The sequence below is a fragment of the Rhincodon typus genome, chromosome 3 (genome assembly GCF_021869965.1).
Source record: "Rhincodon typus isolate 14 chromosome 3, sRhiTyp1.1, whole genome shotgun sequence".
In the NCBI taxonomy this organism is placed as follows: Eukaryota; Metazoa; Chordata; class Chondrichthyes; order Orectolobiformes; family Rhincodontidae; genus Rhincodon; species Rhincodon typus.
This window is the reverse complement of record NC_063334.1, coordinates 38,886,960-38,902,217: the sequence shown is the minus strand read 5'-3', so window position 1 is coordinate 38,902,217 and position 15,258 is coordinate 38,886,960. Positions and strand designations below refer to the sequence as shown.

Genomic DNA, 15,258 nt, shown 5'->3' with positions numbered 1-15,258 from the left:
AGAAAGGAGGAAAGAGTTCCTGAAGAGCGTTCAGGCAAATTTTCTACATCAGTGTGTTTCAAGTCCAACAGAGAAGGAGGTATGGTTGAATCTGATTGTGGAGAATAAAATAGGTCAAGTAAATCCGTTGTAAGTGAAGAAATATCTGGGTGGCAGTGAACATAGCACATCTACACCTGATGATGCTACGTATGGAAAAGGACAAGGAGTAAGCTGGAATTAAAATAACAATAATTTGGGAGGCCAACTTCAGTGGGTGAGAATGGAACTGGTCCAAGTAAATTGGAATGAAAGATTGATAAACAAATGTACAACAAAAAGTAATGGGCTGCCTCAAAAGCATGGTAAAGTTAAGGTTCATTCCTGCAAGGGGAAAAGGCCGGGTAAACAAATCCAGAACCCCTAGATGTCAGAAGATCAAGAGAGTAAGACGAAGCAGAAAAACACAGATGTTAAATTCCATAGATAATAGAGATGAGAATCAAGGTGACGACAGAAGGTTCAGAGCAAATGGGAATAAACACAAGAGGATCTGGAATGTGCTGTCTGAGAGTGAAGTGGAGACTAGTTAAATTGTGGCTTTCAACAGAGAATTGGATAATTATCTGAAGAAAAGATTTGCAGGGGTATGGAAAAAGGGTGGGGGATTGGGACTCGGTGAGTTGCTCTTCTAACGAGACAGCTCAGACACGGTGGGCCAGACAACTGAGCCAAACTGTAACTGGAAGATGGGGAATTGTGGAACAGCTTAGGTGTGGAAATGGCATCATAGGAAGATTGGAGCTTGAGTATCAGCTCAGGGACGGATTGTGCAGATCAAAGGATGCCTGCTGCCAGTCTCCTCCTCTCTGGAGCCAGTCTTTGAAGGCCTGGTGATGACGTCAGTGCCATTGTGCCAGCAACATTATAGTAGATGCAGCAGACTTGGACATCTATCAGGTGAGGGCTAGAAGGCATCCTGTGAGCAGTCTAGACAGTAGAAGCGTTCTTTCAGACTACCATCCTTGGCTTGCTGCACACTGATTCCTCTCGCTTCTCTCTCTTCACATGATGAGATAATGAAGGGAGTCTCAAGGCACATGTAGAATGGGAATCCCCTGGCACCCAATGGCCAATCTCTGATTCTTTGCGTTGCACCAAAGGGTGTGCCTGACTGGTGCAGGTCGAATATGTGGTCTCGCTGCCAATAACAATAGTGTACATTGGCAGGATCTCCTGGACGGGACTGCATGGTGACTGCATATTAATGAGGAGTGTTTTGTAAATGCAGAACATCTCCCCATTGTTTTGCATACCCTTCAGAGGCTACAGTCGGTTGCACCCTGCACCAATGGGGATTCCGCCAGCCTGGTCTCGCCCCAATCTCTCCGGCCAGGGAAATATGAAAAAGTTCCTCCTTCTTCAGTGCATCGCTTTCGTCTTTGCTCTGAGGCTGCAATAACAACATACGGCTCATGGTGCCTGTTCGGTCCAGAACGATCTGCCAGTGTTGAAGTTGAGGACCCTGTTGATTGTTGGCAGCAAGATCTGGTGGTACTGTCTTTCGCCCTATTTTACCAGCCCAGGTTATGTTGTAGGAGGTGCACTGTTAAGTCGTCATCGCCTTGGTGGAAGGTCAGTTCCTGAAACACTGCTGGCTGAAGTTTATGTAGGACAAGAGTTTTTAAAAGACTGTCGGTGATTGCAGTCTTCATTTGAGATCTTTTGCTTTGTGCCTGGCTCCCTCTGTCTGCTGCTGGGACTTCCTTAGTGATGGGGCAAGTATTCTCCTGATTGGCCATCTCGTCAGGATTCAGCAGCACCTGCAAAAAGCCCATAAGGTGTGTCAAGCTTCTGCGGCAACACAGAGAGCCATCCTTTCTCTGCACCGGCACCAGTCAAGTCGCAAGCCTATCGACTGAAAATTTACCCGACTATGTGGTGGACCAGTGCAGGACGCTGCTGACTATCAAAATGTCCCTGCCATGCACACCTCCGTCACGTAGCATTGCTCTGTCAGCCAAAGACAGCCTGATTGGTCACACTGGGGGTAACCGCAAAGCATCTGGTTTGGGGTTTCAGTCACACATCAGCGCTACAGCAATTCAAAGAAGCTTTGTTTCACACCCACTGACTCGTTGCTAGGATTTAGTTGCTCAATTGCAGACAGTCCTTTGTTGTCTCAAACTAGTTACAATTCTTCACATCTGGACCTAGCAATTGACTGCCGTGAGGCAAAAAAAGCTATTCTAGTTAAACTGTGATTGCTCTCCAACCACCATCAAAGATGCTACTTTAGATTTCATCTATCTCACAGCCACATTTAACAGTCTGGTTACATCTCTGCTCAGATGCCATGCATTCCCTTTCTGCACTGATGGCCAGCACTGGTGTTAGATCATTGCATAAGGACATAGTCCTGTATTTCCACTGTTACTGTATCTGCAGGATAATTGAACAAGGTCAAACATTAAAAACTTTTCAATGCAAGTGATGTTATCCATGTGGAACTTATACTTCATAATTGTAAGCATTATCATTGGTTGTTACTTTGTATATCTCAAGCAGGAAGAATTTTGGTGTCTTGAATGTAACCAATTAAAATATTTGGATAGAATTTCTATCAGATAGATAAAGAGCCTTTCATTGAGACACATGGTGTTTGTACCTCACGCACAGGAAACCCCATCAATGAGGATGTTCTGAGGTACTTCAGTGTGATTTCTTGCTATTGGATAATTCTTTGGGTCATGCTGATTTTGTTTTTGGCATTATGCTGGTTGCTTCAGTGTCACACTGGAGGAGAACTGTTTTTCAAAGTCCTGCATGTTATACTAAATATCTGAAAATAAAATGTTTTAATAGGTTATGTAGCTCACGAGTTCATCTTGGATGTGCGGCCATTCAAGAAAACAGCCAACATTGAGGCCGTGGATGTTGCCAAGAGGCTTCAAGATTACGGTGAGAAGTGTTATCTTTCTGCCCTGTTGGTTTGTAAGCTAATCATTGTCAGTTCCTGCTTCTCATTGTGGGCAAGACCAGAAAGAGCAATCATGGGCACTGGTGCCTCTCCTATTCCAGGACCCCCAATTAAACCCCTGGTTAATGCTCTCTCCCAATCATTTAAAAGTAGGAAACTGCTCGTAATGTGTACTTCGCATGGACTGTTGAAAACAAACTGTCTTCTATGCTTTGTGTGAAAATAAGTGCATTTTGAATTAAGTACCTCGTCTGCTGTGGCAAATGCAAACATGGCACCATGATGATAAAAAAGGCAGCAAATGTGATGAATGATCTTTTTTTTTGTGGAGAAAACAATGTCTGTCAGGGCACCAGAACTGGCCACTTTCATCCAATTAGGAGTTCCTGATATTGGGAAAGCTCTCTCTCTTCCTTTGCTGGGTTCCTGACATTGGACGGTAACAATTGTATTCGCTATACTGGGACACTGTTTGGTGCACTGCAACTTGCCAGAGTTCTTCCAATACCAGGAACTCCATGTTAAATATTCCTTGTTACTGGTGTTCAGAAAAGATAGAGAAGGAAGAAAAGGGGTAATGGTTATAGTATTGATTAAGGAAAGTATTACAATGCTGGAGAAAGTTATTTCCCAGAGGGTTCAAAGACAGAATTGATTTAGTAGAACTTTGGAACAAAAAAGGGTGTAATTTTATTGTTCAATGTAGCCTATAGGTAATCAAGTAGTGAAGGATGCAGAGGACAAATTTCCAAGGAAATTACAGACAGGTGCAAACAATATGGAAAGATTATAATGGGAGAATTTATCTGAATATTGACCGGGATGATACGATAATTAAGGGCAGAAAGGGCTAAACGTTTCTACATTGTATTCAAGAGAATTTCTTCCAGCAGTATGGGTTTCCTCCGGGAGCTCCGGTTTCCTCCCACAGTCCAAAGATGTGCAGGCTAGTTGGATTGGCCATGCTAAATTGCCCGTGGTGTTCAGGGATGTGTAGATTAGGTGGGTCATAGGGGGATGGTTCTGGGTGGGATGCTCTGAGGGCCGGTGTGGACTTGTTGGGCCGAAGGGCCTGTTTCCACACTTTAGGGATTCTATGAAAAATCCTCTATTCCTGCACATCCTTTAGGGCTGCACTCTATCCAATGCCTTTTGAAAGTCCATTGTACATCACATCAGCAGCATTACCCTACTAAACCTTCCCTGTTAACTCTTCAAAAACTCCAGCAAGTTAGCTAAGCATGATTTTCCCTTAGGAAACTCAATTAACCTATCTGTCCATGCAACTATTAATTTTGTCCTAAATTACTGCTCCTGGAAGTTCCCAACTATTGAAGTTAACCTGACTGGTCTGTAATTGCTTAACATAGCCTTATTGGAACGAGGACATAAGGACTGCAATTCTCCAGTCCCAACCATAAGTCAAAGGAAGACTGGGAAAAAAATATATAGCTAGTGCCTCCACAATTTCAACTCTCATTTCCTTTGATCTCCTCGATGCATCTCATCCAGTCCTAGTGTCTGTCAACTTTAAGTACAGGCACCTATTCAGTACTACCTCCGAATAATTATAAACCCTTTTACTGACTGAATAACCTCATCTTTCAACATGGCTTGAACAGAATCTGCGTCCTTGTTAAACAGAGATGCAAAATATTGATTTTGTACGTCAGCTGCTCCCTCAGCCTCCACGTGTAAATGTTTGGTCCTTAATCAGCCTCTTTATTCCTTTTACCAACCTTTTGCTGTTTATGTGCCTACAGCAAAGTTTAAGGTCCCCTTTTAAGTTAGCAACCAGTGTCTTTCATTGCTCTCTCTTTGATTCTCTTATTTGCTTACTCACCATCCCCCTGAACTTTCTACATTCAGACAGGTTGTTAAATAGATTTCTACCTCACATTTGTCATAAGCACACTTTTTCATTTTTTAACCATAATTTTAGGGAGCTCTGAATTTGTTTGCCCTACCTTTCCCTTTCAAAGGAACCTTTGATAGTGACCAGCCTTTTCTTCTTTGAAGGTAGCCCATTATCCATCTTCAGTTTTTCCTGCAATCTTTGACTCCAATTTATTTGATCCAAATCTATTCCCAGGCCTTTGAAGCTGCCTCTCCCCCAGTTAATTATTCTTATTTTGGATTGTTCATTATCCTCTACTACAATTATCCAAATCCTTATAAGGCAATGATAACTGTCCCCCAAATGTTCCCTCACCGAAACCTGATCTACTTGACCCACCTCATTGCCAAGAAACTGGTTGAGTTGTGCCTCCTTTCTTGTCAGTCTGAAAACATACTTCTGAAAAAAATTCTGTTGAACACAATGTAGAAACATTTAGCCCTTTCTGCCCTGTTTATACCTGTTCTACACCTTAAGTGGGTGTATTTGTACATGTCATTAAGGTGACACGTCAGGTTGATAGAGCAGTTAATAAAGCAGTGTCCGAATGTTAGTATAAGACACTAGTTAGACCTTTATTGTGTAGAGTTATGGGTAATACACTTTAGAAATGTGTGAAAACATTGAAGAGAATGTGGGAGAGGTTTATATGAATAGTTCCAAGGGCAAGAAACTTATAAAGATAGACTGGAAGAGTTGGGACTGTTTTTCTTACAGGAAAATGCTAGAGGAGAAAGAAGAGAAGGTTGTGTTTGAAGTTTTCAAAATTGTGAGAAATCTAGATGGAGTAAATAGACAGAAATTTTCCTCCTCACGAAAGGATCGAGAATGAGACAGCACAAATTTAAAATAATAAATAAATGAATAGTAAACTATATTAACACATTGAGTTGTTAGGATCTGAAATGCACTACCTGAGCATATGGTGGAGGTACTTCAGTTGAGACTTTCAGTATGGAATTAGATATTAATTTAGAAAGGAAGAATGTGCAGGCTTACAGAGATGTAGCAAGAGAATGGATGAATGAGATGCTTATTCAGACATTTTGTGTAGATATGATGGGCTGAATGAACTAATTCTGCATTGTAATGACTCTCTGATGACTGGAACAGCTTTTTTTTAAAAGAAAGGGGAATTACATAGCAATAAAATGTTAAAGTGCATGGAAAGCATGCAAGAGAACCCAGATCACTCATATGGAGTAAAATGTCAACTCAGACTTGATGGATCTAATGGACCAGTTTCTGTTCATTGCATCCTGTCTGAGAATGGTGAATCTTTATTAACCAAGGTATTCATAGCCATTGGTTGGGTAGAGGGAAAAGCAAGATCCCGCAGATGTTGGAAATCTGAAATAAAAATGAGTGGAAATTTTAGAGTCGGCACAAGCAGGAATTTTGAGAAGTAACTGAAGTAGACGATGTGGAATCTCAATTTCCAGATAATGCCAGTGGTACACCAGAATCTTGTAACGTCTAGTTCACAATCATTTACCCACTGGCATACGCTAGTCAGCATTGTGCAGTCATTTATAAGGTCAACAGGTTTAATTGTTTAACTTCACAGTACACTCCATGTAAAATCCGAGGGAGTATTTCAAGCCTGTTGACTTAGGTGAACATGTGGAGTTATGTCACTGATCAGCCACAATCTCTCTGAAGGGTGAAAGAGGCTGGAGACGTTGAGTGTCTTACTCCCATTTCTACCTTCCTTGGCTGACCAAAATAGTAATGGGATAATATAAAATCTAAATTTGAGATCTGAACAAATGTGAATTGTGAATTTGTGAATTGTTAAACACATAATTCAGTGCTATACTTGCAGCATTCTGCTTCTTCATGCAGCAGAAATTGTAAGTCACTTTAAGGGCTTTCTTTTTAACCATGAGGTTACAATAATTTTACTTCTTATAGGATTCCATGCACCAACCATGTCCTGGCCTGTTTCGGGTACGCTAATGATTGAACCAACTGAATCTGAAGATAAAGCTGAACTGGATAGGTTCTGTGATGCCATGATAAACATTCGTCAAGAGATAGCAGACATTGAAGAGGGTAGAATGGACATGCGAGTAAACCCACTTAAGGTGAGTCACAACAAACACGTTGCTTATCTGAAGCAACCTGTCCAGTTAAATCTAAAAGTCTACAGTATTAACAAAACTATTTAATGCTCTGCATCAGGCAAGCATTTTCTGAATTTATGACATTCCAAAAAATTGCAAATACTGTTTCTTGGGCAGAGAGGTTTTCCTTTGTTAATTATGCATGTATCACCTAGTTATGCATCGTTCAACAAATGTAACTTTGCAAAATTTTATCATAAAGCTAATAGCATAAAAGTGTGGATTCATGTTTATTCAAATAATTTAAGAAGATGTCCTTTTGCAGAGACTTAGAGGAGGAGCAAGGAATTACTGATGGTAACTTCTGGATTCCCACGTTCAGTTACACATAGTCATCAGATGGTGCTGTTAGTTTCACAGTTGTACAGATGGCCAACATTGATTGTGGTACGTCCAAAATTTCCAGGCCATTGTAGTCCTCCACAAATAGAGCAATGGGGGCAAGCAGCAAAACAGAAATATACGGAAACCGAGAACAGATAGGGAAATGTGAATGGGGGTTCATGAAAGGAATGTGGAGTTCTCTTTATTTTCATTCAATGGATGTGGGCATTACTGGCTTGGCCAATGTTATTACCCATCCCTAGCTGCCTTTTGAGAAGATGGTGGTGATTTGTCTTCTTGAACCACTGTAGGTATACCCACAATGCTATTTGGAAGAGAGTTCCAGGATTTTGACTCAACACCTGTAATAGAATAGTGATATAATTCCAACTCAGGACGGTGTCTAGCTTTGAGGAGAACTTTTACACGTTGGTGTTTCCCATGAATCTAGAGCGCTTCTCCTAAGTTGTTGACATGAGTTTGGGAGGGTCTTTTGCAATGGATTTGGTGAATTGCTGTTCTGCATTTTGTAGCTGGTACACACTGCTGCCGCTGTGCATTGGTGATGGAGAAAATGAATACGGAAGGTGGAGGATGTGGTGCCAATCAAGTGCGTTATTTTTCCTGGATGGTGTCATGTTTCTTGAGTGTTGTAGGAACTACACTCATCCAAACAAGTGGGGAGCCTCCATCGCACTCCTGACTTGTGCCTGTAGACAAAGAGGACAAGCTTTGGGGAGACAGAAGGTGAGTTACTCACCGAGGATTCCTAGCCTGTGATCTGTCGTTTCAGCCACAGTATCTACATGTTTAATCTAGTTCAGTTTCAGGTTTGTGGTAGCCCTGAGAATGTTGGTAATAGAGGATTCAGTGATAATAACACCAATGAAGGTCAAGGGGTAGTGGTTAGATTGCCTCTTATTGGAGACAGTCATTGCCTGGCATTTGTGTGGTGTGAATGTTACTTGCCACTTATTATCACAAGCCTGAATGTTATCCAGGTCTTCCTGCATTTGAACATAGACTGCCTTAGTATCTGTGGAGTCACAAATGATACTGAACATTGTGTAATCATCTGTGAATATCTCCCGTCATGATCTCATGATGGAGGGAAGGTGACTGAGGAAACAGGTGAAGATGGCTAGGCCTGGGACATTATGCTGAGGAACCCCAGCAATGATGTCCTGGAGCAGAGGTAACTGACCTCCAACAAACATAATTTTTTTTCTTTTGCAGCAGATATGTCTCCAACCAGCAGAGAGATTTACTCAATTCCCATTGACTCCAGTTTTATGAGGGCTTGATGATGCCACAATGAGTTAAAATTTCGTCTTGATGTCAAGAACAATCACTCTCCCCTCACCTCTGCAATTCAGTTCTTTTAACCGTGTTTGGATCAAGATTGTAACAGGGTCAGGAGGTGAGTGGCCCTGGCAGAACCTGAACTGTGCATCAGTGAGAAGATTATCGCGATGCAGTTATTGCTTGATAGCACTGTTGATGAAATCTTCCATCACTTTACTGAAGATTGTGAGTAGATTGATGAGATGGTAATTGGCTGGCTTTGATTTGTCCTTTGTTTTGTGTATATGACATACCTAAGCAATTTTGCACATTGTCAGGTCGATGCCAGTGTTGTAGCTGTACTGGAACAACTTAGATAGGGGTGTAGTAGGTTCTGAAGCACATGTCTTCAGTACTATAGTATTATTGCTGGAATGTTGAGAGGACCCGTAGCCTTTGCAGTATCCAGTACCTCCAACCATTTCTTGATTCCACATGGAGTGAATCGAATTGGCTGTAGACCTTTTGGAGGAGGCCAAGATGGATCATCCAATTAACACTTCTGACTGAAGATTGTTGCAAATGCTTCATTCTCATCTTTTGCATAATGTGTTGGGCTCCTCCATCATTGAGAATCAAGATGTTTGTGGAACCTCCAGCTCCTGTTGGTTGTTTAATTGCTTGCCACTATTCACAACTTGATGTGCAGGACTGCGAGCTTAAACCTGATCCACTTGCTTGTGGAATCACTTAGCAATCTCTGTTACAAGCCAGCTTGGCAAGCAAATCAACAACCTCATACACAACCCGAGCTACAAATCTTTGCTAAAATTTTAAATCTCTATTACATGCTGCTTCCACTGTTTCACACACAAGACCTGTTTTGTAGCTTCACCAGGGTGACACCTCAATTTTAGGTATGCCTCATTCTGCTCCTGGTGTGCCTTCCTGAATCCTTCATTGAACCGACGTTGATTCCCTGACTTGATAGTGGTGGTAGAGTGGGGGACATGCTGGGCCATGAAGTTGCAGATTATGCTGAAGTACAATTCTGCTGCTGTTGATGTCCCGCAGTGTCTCATGGATGCCCACTCTTAAGTTGCTGCACCTGTTCAAAGTCTTTCCCATTTAGCACTGCGATAGTATCTCAACAACATGATGGAGGCTATTACCAAGGTCAAGATGAGACTTTGTCTACATGCAGACTGTACAGTGATCATTGTTACTGATATTGACATGGACAGATGCATCTGCAGCTAGCAGATTGGTAAGGATGAAGTCAAATATGTTTTTCCCTCTTGTTTGTTCCCTCATCACTTGCTGCAGAACCGGTCTAGCAGCTATGTCCTTTATTCATGACCAGCCTGATGTAACAGTGTTGCTGCTGAGCCAGTCTTGGTGAGGGACATCGAAGCTTCCACCCCAGATTCTGCAGCTTTGCCACCTTCAGTGCTTCCTCCAAGTCGGTGCTCAACATGGAAGAGTACTCATTCATCAGCTGAACGGTGTGGTGTCTAGTAACCAGAGGTTTCCGCCACCGTGTTTGATCTGATTCCATGAGATTTCCTGGGGTTCGGAGTCAATGTTAAGAACTCCTAGGGCAACTTCCTTCTAACTGTACACAACTGTACTACCACCTCTGCTGGGTCTATCTTGCGGATGGCAATGGTGATATCTGGGTCATTCAGAGTTATGAACAAACCCAGAAGTTGCTGGAAAAGTTCAGCAGGTCTTGCAGCATTTTTGAAGGTAAAATCAGAGTTAACGTTTTGGGTACGGTATTCTTCCTCAGAACTGGTTCTGAGGAAGGGTCACTGGACACAAAACGTTAACTCTGATTTTTTTTCTTCTCAGATGCTGCCAAACCTACTGACCTTTTCCAGCAACTTCTGGTTTTGTTCCTGATTTACAGCATCCGCAGTCCTTTCGGAATTCATTTAGAGTTATGCCTGACTTCCCTATTGAGCTGATATGAGTTGGTGCAGCTCTCTGTTATGCACCATTTGTCTAATTAACCATCAACACATTATGCCCAATGTCTCTTATGGTGTACAGTGAGAGCCCTTAGCTGTTTCTAAGCACCAGCATGAATAGGTCAGTGCTCCCTTACTCTTTAAGTTTGAATGAGGGATTTAACAGCCATTAACTTAAATGTTCCTGATTTTCATAGGATAAGAAATGAGACGAAATGTTGAGCCTAGCCTAGTCTGCTCATGCAGCTGAAGGAGGTTGCATGGATACAAGAGTTGCACTGAGTGAATGTAAATAAAACAAGCAGGGCATTTGGAGCCTCATATGTAATTACAAAGCTGTTTTTAAAAAAAAAAGAGAAAGTGATGCATTGATAACAGCGGGGACATTCTAGTGAGGAAGGCATCAGAGGAGACCAGAGAATATCAAAGGTGGTTTAAACTGGTCAAGAAAGTACTCTTTTCTTTCAAAGTCTGCCACTTGACATGTTAAAATTACGTTTGATCCCAGCAGAGGTTGAATTCTGTTTTGCTGCTTGGGGGTTTCTTGTGCACCCTGTAAAAATTTACAGTTGTGATACAGAGATGTTTGTATTTAGCATAGATACTAACCAGAACACAGGAAGTGCTTCAGAATAGAGCTGGGGCAGGAAAGCTTCAGTTAGTTGGGAAAGGTGTGACAACTCTGACCCAGATTTCAGTCAAGGCTGGGATGTTGTTGTAATGATCCAGCACAAACATGTGGATTACAAACACAAGGTTCATCAATGAAAGGACGGTCCGAAGGCAGTTGCAGAAGGGCAGGTTGGGAACTGGAGCACTGGCAGTATCCACAGGATCAGCACTGCAAAAGGGGAGATGGACAGGAGGAGATGAGTGTGACTCTGGTTGGGAGAGTTGACCGTGATGAGTGCCTCTGGACATTTTGGAGGATATCAGGAGAGGTACTAGAGTCATACCGCATGGAAACTGACCCTTCGGTCCAACCAGTCCATGCCGAACATAATCCCAAACTAAACTAGTCCCACCTGCCTGCTCCTGGCCCATATCCCTCCAAACCTTTCCTATTCATGTATCTATCCAAATGTCTTTTAAACGTTATAATTGTACCTGCATCCACCACTTCCTCAGGAAGTTCATTCCACATACGAGCCTCCCTCTGTGTAAAATATTAGCTTCTTTTATGCCTTTTTTTAAATCTTTCTCCTCTCAACTTAAAAATGTGCCCCCTAGACTTGAAATCCCCCATCCGAGGGAAAAGAGAACTACCATTAACTCTATCTAGACCCTTCATTGTTTTATAAACTTGTATCAGGTCACTTTTCAACTTCCTACGGTCCAGTGAAAAATGCCCCAGCTTATGCAGCCTTTCTTTGTAACTCAAGCCTTCCATACCTGGCAACATCCTGGTAAATCTATTCTGAACCCTCTCCAGCTTAATAATATCCTTCCTATAACTGGGTAACCAGAACTGGACACAGTATTCCAGAAGAGGCCGTGCCAGCATCCTGTACAACTTCAATATGACTTTCCAACTCTTACGCTCAAAGGACTGAACAATGAAGGCAAGTGTGCCAAATGCGTTTTTAACCACCCTGTCTATATGTGAAGCAAACTTCAAATAATTATGTACTTGTATCCCTAGGTCCCTGTGTTCTACAATACTACCCAAGGCCCTATTGTGAATTGTATAAACTCTACCCTTGTTTGTTGTACCAAAATGCAATACCTCACATTTACCTAGATTAAATTCTATCTGCTACTTTTCAGCCCATTGACCCATTTGATCAAAATCCCTCTGTAATCTTAGAAAACCTTCATTGTCTACTATGCCACCAATTTTGGTGTCGTCGCAAACTTAAATCCAAATCATTTATATAAATGACAAACAGAAGACGACTCAGAACCGATACTTGCGGAACACTGCTGGTCACAGGCTCTAGTCCGAAAAGCCACCCTCTATCATTAGTCTCTGTCTCCCGCCATTAAGACAATTAGGTATCCAATTGGAAGCTCACCTTGAGTCCCATGTGACCTAACTTTACTAATTAGTCTACCATGCAGAACCTTGTCAAAGGCTTTAGCAAAATCCAAATAAACAATGTCTACTGCTCTGCTATCATCGATCTTTTTGGTAACTTCCTCAAAAAACTCTCTCAAGTTTGTGAGGCATGATTTTCCTCGCACAAATCCATACTGACTATTCCTAATCAGTTTATGCCCCTCCATATGTCTACAAATCCCATCTTTTATAATCACCTCCAACAATTTGCCCACAACCGAAGTCAGACTCACAGGTCTATAGTTCCCCAGTTTCTCCTTACAACCTTTCTTAAACAAAGTTACAACATTAGCCGCCCTCCAGTCATCAGATACCTCACCCATAGTTATAGATGATGCAAATATTTCTGCAAGGGGTCTTGTAATTTCCACCCATACTTCCCACAACGTTCTGGGATATATTAGATCAGGTCCCGGAAATTTATCCACCTTTATATTCTCTAAGACCCCCCAAACGTCCTCTTCTGTAATGTGAACTGTTTTTAAAACATCAAAGTTTATTTCTCTGCATTCTCTAGACTTCATTTCTTTCTCCACAGTAAAAACTGATGCAAAATATTCATTTAGTATCTTCCCATCTCCTGGGGTTCAACAGAAAGACAATCTCCTTGATCTTTAGGAGGCCCAATCCTCTCTCTAGTTACCCCCTTGCTCTTAATGTATTTGTAGAATCTTTTTGGATTATCCTTAACCTTATTTGCCAATGCTGTCTCATATCCCCTCTATGCCTTCCTGATTTCTTCCTTAAGAATGCCTGTACACTCTCTTTATAAGAGGAAGTGATTGGCTTCCCAAAATGAGATTCAAACCAGGGAAGGTGGCAGGAGAGCAGGAAGCTTGAGGGGTAATGAAGAATTAGAGTTGGGATTTGGGAACAGCAGCAAACCCAAGAGGAGAGAAATGGAAGGAGGTATAACAACAGGTGAAGGGGTCTCGGAGGCGTGGTGAGAAAAGAAGTAAAGAGGGAAGAAAACACTGAAATGGAAGTGGAAAGTGATTTACTTGGTTTAGGAATATGAAGAGGACAGGGACAAGGTTAATTTGTGCAGACTGTGTTATGTAGTATTAATGAAAATGCTTATATCTTAATTGAATGGTGAATAAAGGAAAAGTGGTGGGAGATAATCCAGAGTCAGTCATAAACCACACTGTGGTAAATGGAATCAGTGTAGAGCAGCAACAATCAATTCTCCAAGTTCTGAGACATGTGAAGTCCAGAAGCTGTTTGACTGCTGGAGGACCAGAGAATGCACTGAAGGAGGAACTCCTAATGGAGTGCAGATCTCAGAGGCATGGTGAATCAGTTGTAGCGTACAAAGTTGAGGTCATCTGATTCGCAAGTGTCAAGGATTGTACTTCTGTCTGGGAGCCAGACTGGAGCTGAAGCTGACGCAAAGCATAAGATCAGTCCTGACAGAGTCTGCAGGTGGCTGCACCCCTTGGACCCTGTTCCACCACAGGAGTGGGGGAAGGACTGAAGTTGATCAAACATAACCAACGGAGCAGCAAATTGGAGACAAAGCAGCTGAGTCTGACAGTGCAGTCCTGTGTTGTCTGCTGCAGGCATGTGGTGTGCAATGGAGACTGAATTAGAAGGGATGCGAAATCTTGAATTTTGTGACAGGGGGCTGAGATGTAGAGATGAAATCAGCGGGCTGTTTGTAGTGTGTTGAGTTTCTCTCCAGCCTGTAATTAGTTCATACTTAAGACACATTTGCATGCCACAAATACTCAGTAATGTAAAACTTGACTTTATTGTTTTCTAGGTGAAGTTAGCAGCTGGTGGGCATTGGTTCACATCTGTTTAAAAGTGGCTTGCTGCAGTCATCTTTGTGTAGTTATGATTTACCCCAGTGGTCCTCCTTGTTTAATACCACAACACAAGAGCACTGCAGTCTTTTTCTTTTCTGTAGATATTGGTCCACTTCCCTTTCAAAGGCCTTGATTGAACCAACCTGCACCATGCTCCCAGACAGTGCTTTACAGATTGTACCCATTCACTGCATTAAAAATAAACTCCTCTTTTCTTCTTTTGCCAATCACTTTAAAACGTATCTTGTCATTCTCCGGTCCTTCCATCAATAGGAACACCTTCTCCCTCTCTACTCTGCCCAGACCCTCGTCATTTTTTGAATCTGTTATTAACCTTTTCTTCTATATTAGGACAACAGCTTCTCCAGCCTATCCAGGATGCTCAAATACCTCATCCCTGGCACCATCATGTTACTGTCTCCAGGACTAATACCTGCAATGGACAAATTAGGGTGTAAAATGATGATTTATCCAACTATCTGTGGTAAAGTTGATAAATTTATTTGATAGGTAGTCATTCTGCAACTGTTTCTACTTTCTCGTTAAAATTTAAAAACAGGAAAATTTAACCCTCGATATTTTTCAATCAAAGTGCCTGTCTAGTGATGGAACGGGGACCTGTGGGAATTTAAGTTTGACATTAGCAATTATTTCTAAAACTGTAGTACCAATAATACCCTGCTGATGGCGACCCTTCACTTGTAATTGCAACTTCAAAATCATCTTTCCAAAGCTCACTCAGAGATAGTAAGAACTGCAGATGCTGGAGTCGGCGATAACACAGTGTGGAGCTGAAGGAACACAGCAGGCCAGGCAGCATCAGAG

General features: G+C 42.0%; 1 protein-coding gene across 1 annotated transcript in view; it reads left to right on the top strand.

Moving 5' to 3' along the window:
* gldc (glycine dehydrogenase (decarboxylating)) overlaps positions 1–15,258 on the top strand; it is a 172,267-nt gene that overhangs the window by 144,098 nt on the left and 12,911 nt on the right. Inside the window, exons 22-23 of the mRNA XM_048595226.1 lie at positions 2,845–2,940; positions 6,771–6,943. Of these exons, the coding sequence (XP_048451183.1) occupies positions 2,845–2,940; positions 6,771–6,943 (269 nt within the window). The remainder of the gene's footprint in view (positions 1–2,844; positions 2,941–6,770; positions 6,944–15,258) is intronic.